Source organism: Otolemur garnettii, unplaced genomic scaffold, assembly GCF_000181295.1.
Source record: "Otolemur garnettii isolate 467f Iridium unplaced genomic scaffold, OtoGar3 scaffold00145, whole genome shotgun sequence".
Lineage (NCBI taxonomy): Eukaryota > Metazoa > Chordata > Mammalia > Primates > Galagidae > Otolemur > Otolemur garnettii.
Genome location: NW_003852540.1, coordinates 4,552,046 through 4,556,352, shown reverse-complemented (window position 1 = coordinate 4,556,352; position 4,307 = coordinate 4,552,046). Strand labels below are relative to the sequence as shown.

The following is a 4,307-nucleotide window of genomic DNA, read 5'->3' as shown; positions in this document are numbered from 1 at the left end:
TATTTGCCCATGTATATCGATTTCTGAACAAGTCTGACGTTCTCTGTCTATATCATTTCTGCTTCCAGATCTTATTATGATTCTTCTTTGATGCTCCATTTAAATCAGTACTTCGTGACTTGTGGAGACCTTTAAAAATATCACCAATGGGGCTCGGCGCCTGTGGCTTAAGCGGCTAGGGCGCCAGCCACATACACCTAAGGTGGCGGGTTCAAATCCCCAGCCCGGGCCTGCCAAACAATGATGGCTGCAACCAAAAAATGGCCAGGCGTTGTGGCGGGCGCCTGTAGTCCCAGCTACTTGGGAGGCGGAGGCAGGAGACTCGCTTGAGCCCAGGAGTTGGAGGTTGCTGTGAGCGTGATGCCATGGCACTCTACCCAGGGGGATAGCTTGAGGCTTCGTCTCAAAAAAAAAAAAAAAAAGAAAATCACCAATGGTTAATCTGATCTTTAATAAGCACCCACAGGGTATGTATAATTACTTCTTTATCTTATATTGTTCACAGGCTGTTGAGGACATACATTTCCTATTCCCTAAGGACAAAGATTTAGTTCTTGTTAAAAATATTCAAAGATGACTTTCTCTAAAAGATCACCAAGCCAAACATTTGGCCATATTTTTATTTACTACATATACTATAAACATATACAATACATGCTACAAAAAAACTTTTAAAAATTTAACTGTCAAGAAAGTGTATAGTGTTATAATACAATGGCACATGTTCATATTTTATTTCAAATTGGTTTGCTTATCACCCATTTCAAACCATTAATAGTGATATGTTACTTGTGGATAATTAAAAATCATCTATTTGCATTATTAACAATAAACAATTCCAACAAATTAACAAAAGAATTAACCATGTCAAATATTAGTATCCAAAAAAATTGGGCTTTTGCAGAAATGATTATATAAAATATAGCAGCCAATTTCAGTTTGCTTTGTGACAATGCACGTGAATAGGAATCTAGCATTACTTTTGGGGGGAAGATATTTATAAGAAGTCCTTTGATTTCTTGAGGTCCTATAACTTCCATACCCAGCCAAATCCAACCCAACAGTACATGTAATGGTTCTGATCGTTGAGAAATTCTTATGATGAGTAGAGTTCCATGTTCCACTAACATGTGGTACAAAGAGATATTACGAGCCAATATCAAAGTCAAAGGCAAAAGAAAATACAAACATTCAAATCAGTTGTGACATGGTTTTTCTACAAATACTTTAGATGCCATACTTTCAGGAAAACAATATTTAATGTATTTGGATTTAACAGTATCTATGCCCTAACTCAAAGTTTAACCAAGTAGTCAGATGGAATCAAGTCCAGTATCGCAAATGTGTTCATTCAACATGATTGAGCACCCACCATGTGCATAGCACTGTGCTAATATTTTGAAAGTTGAGTATTAATATCTTTATCAAGCATTACTTTACTGTGAGGTAAAAATATATTAAATTAGCATCAACTTATTAGTTTGCTTGTGGTAATGTATGTAATCCCATGACAGCTGGGTTCTCTGTGCCATGTAATTAAGCTTCTGCACACAGACATCTGCACATTGACTGTGCCAATGTGCTAGTCACTGGGATACCATGATTTGGTATGTGTTCAAAGAATGCAAATTTATCATATTAACCTAAGAAGGACAATTAGAAAGGTACATTATTTTTCTACAATGAGGTCCAAAGCAAAGTATAAGGTGTTTCTATTGGTCATATCACACCACAGACCAGTAAGTGCCTTTATAGACTGGGAACTAACTTTGAAAGTTTCATGTTGTAGTCTAAAGAGCCTAGATCATTTTTGGTCTTGTAGTCTATTCTTTGGAGCACCTGACCCCCTGAATAAATCTTTCCATATTAAAAAGGGTTTGTAAACTAAATCTGAACATAAACAAAAAGAGCCAAAAATGAAGGCAGTTTATAATGTAATGTACTTCAAGCACTATTCTGCCCATGTGAAATGAATACATAAAGCAATTCAAATTCATGATTGGTTCAAATATTTTTCAAAGCTCTAATCTCACCCCTGAATGCATAAAATTCTAACTTGACTTTTATACAAGTTGCACATAATGCAAAGGGCAGAATTTGGCCCCCAAACCTTCCACGGAATAATGTAAGTGATTGGTCCTTCCACTCCAAGTAGAATCTAAGAATTCCAAGAGTCTCCTATTAGGATACTGACCACTCAGCAGAAATGTCCTGCTGGATCCCATTAGCCAGGAGTCTATTTAGCTATATTGGGTTAAACTGCTATGATCCCTTGGGGGAAGGCAGAGAGTTGGGAGTTTGGCTATCTTAGTGAATCCAATACTGGCTTAAAGCTATGCACTAAATAAAGTGCTCTGCACATCCTGATTTTCACCCAGAATGAAAACACACACTGATTTTAGGAATTAACCTACTTGTAGGTTTGGGGAGTAAGAATGACAAAGTTGAAAGAATCCCAAGAGAAAGTATGAAGCATTGACTAGGAAGGAAGACAAATGCCTCTAGTAGTGTTCTCAGAATTCTCAGGATTTGAAATGTCAGAATGAGTTATACAATGGTCATGTTCCATACATGAAAAAGCAATCCCACTGGGTACTATTCATGCAGTGCATGATTACTTCACTGGGGTGGAAGGGAACAGTCTATTGCCATTTGATAATAGAGTTTCAAAATAAAAACAAAACCACTGAATAAATCAGGGTAAGCAGTGTGTACACTCCCCTCATGGCCATCAGTTTTCCACAGGTTGATCTGCATTGCCTGAGAGAAAAGAGGCAAGACACCTATCCCTTCTGATATACACAGGCATGGCTGCTACCACCTAAAATTGCCAATTCAGAGGTTAACACACAAGCCCTCCAGTTTCGTACCCTGAATATGGTAAATAAGACTAGGAATGGAGTAGTTCAGTCTAAAAAAGATCACAGGTAACAGAATGCTTATATAAACTAGACTGCTTTTGACATCTGTAAGAAAATTGTATAGATGGCAGTTGGATAAAAAAAAGATTGTTCCCATCTGTCAGCAAAACTGTTGAGCTATACTCAGCTGAAGTCCTCATCGGGATTCTGTTGATCCAGCAGACGGACATGTGTGAATGGGAAGTGACCTCGTTTGCCATTACACTCCCCTTCCCACTGACCACTCACATTAATCTTCGTAACCTTTACCAGCTCACCGACCTGCAGGAGGAGAATAAGGAAGGCACTTTATTTCCAGTTAAGAATGCAAAGTGAAAAACTTTATTCTCTGGTTAGGCATACCCCACCCTCGTGATTGCTCTAGGGCTGATGTTAATAGAAATGGCTATTTGCTGCCTCCCCAGCCCCAGCCACCAGACTGATTACTTGTGGTTAATGCAGGCAGAAGAAGTGTTTTTAGCGGTGCAGGAAAACATGGAGAATATAGAAAGTGGAAGAGATTGTAGAAAATGATACCTTTTGGAAATCTCAAGGATAAGCAATCTCAAGTAAGCTAGTATTCCCTTTCTTTCTACCTATTAGCCTCAATTTCCCACTTGTTCCATAGATCTTGGCCTAGGGGAAGAAATCCTCTTCCTGCTTGGCATCAGGACAATTCTCCAGCTCACTCTCATATAAACATCCTGGCCTACTACTGCTTATATAGCAGAAGGTGATCACAGCAAGCATACTTCACTTGGTTCCAGAAAACTAAGTGTTCCTATTACCTCCTGACTAAGGCAAGCCTTTTACTACAAATCCCATAAGCTTCCTGCAAAGTCCCCACCTTCTTCAGCAAGCTCTACTTGGGAGGTTACTGCCTGCCAGCCCCTCAATCCCACTATGTACTGACAAACCTTGTTGCACCCTCAATGTCACTTGGCACCTTTGCTTCTATTTATAAAGTCTCTTTTTGCAATATCAAACATAAAAAGTTTAAACAATCTAGGATGTATCTATATCCTGCTATGAAACTTAAAGACAAGGCAGGTCTGAAAAATGGATTCGCCCTATGAGAAAATACGTGGCTCTGTGTGTGTATATGTGTAAACACACACACACATATATACATATGCATATATGTGTGTATTTTTGGAGACAGAACCTCACTCTGCTGCCTAGGCTAGAGTGCTGTGGCCTCAACCAAGCTTACAGCGACCTCAAACTCTTGGGTTCAGGCCTCAATCCTCCTTTCTCAGACTCTTGAGGAGCTGGGACTACAGTTAGGAGCCAGCACACCCAGCTTACGCTGTGGCACAATACTGATGTCACTTGACTAAAGAAATTTACAGGCTCGGCGCCTGTGGCTCAAGTGGCTAAGGCGCCAGCCACATACACCTAAGGTGG

The 4,307-nt window shown here is 39.5% G+C and overlaps 1 protein-coding gene across 3 annotated transcripts in view; it reads right to left on the bottom strand.

Moving 5' to 3' along the window:
- Positions 1–585: 585 nt before the first annotated feature.
- The window catches only part of CRK (CRK proto-oncogene, adaptor protein), a 37,109-nt gene continuing 33,387 nt past the window's right edge, over positions 586–4,307 (bottom strand). For all 3 annotated transcript variants that reach the window (XM_003799100.2, XM_003799101.2, XM_023518708.1), the window contains exon 3: positions 586–3,182. In XM_003799100.2, the coding sequence (XP_003799148.1) occupies positions 3,045–3,182 (138 nt within the window). In that variant the 3' untranslated portion in view covers positions 586–3,044. The remainder of the gene's footprint in view (positions 3,183–4,307) is intronic.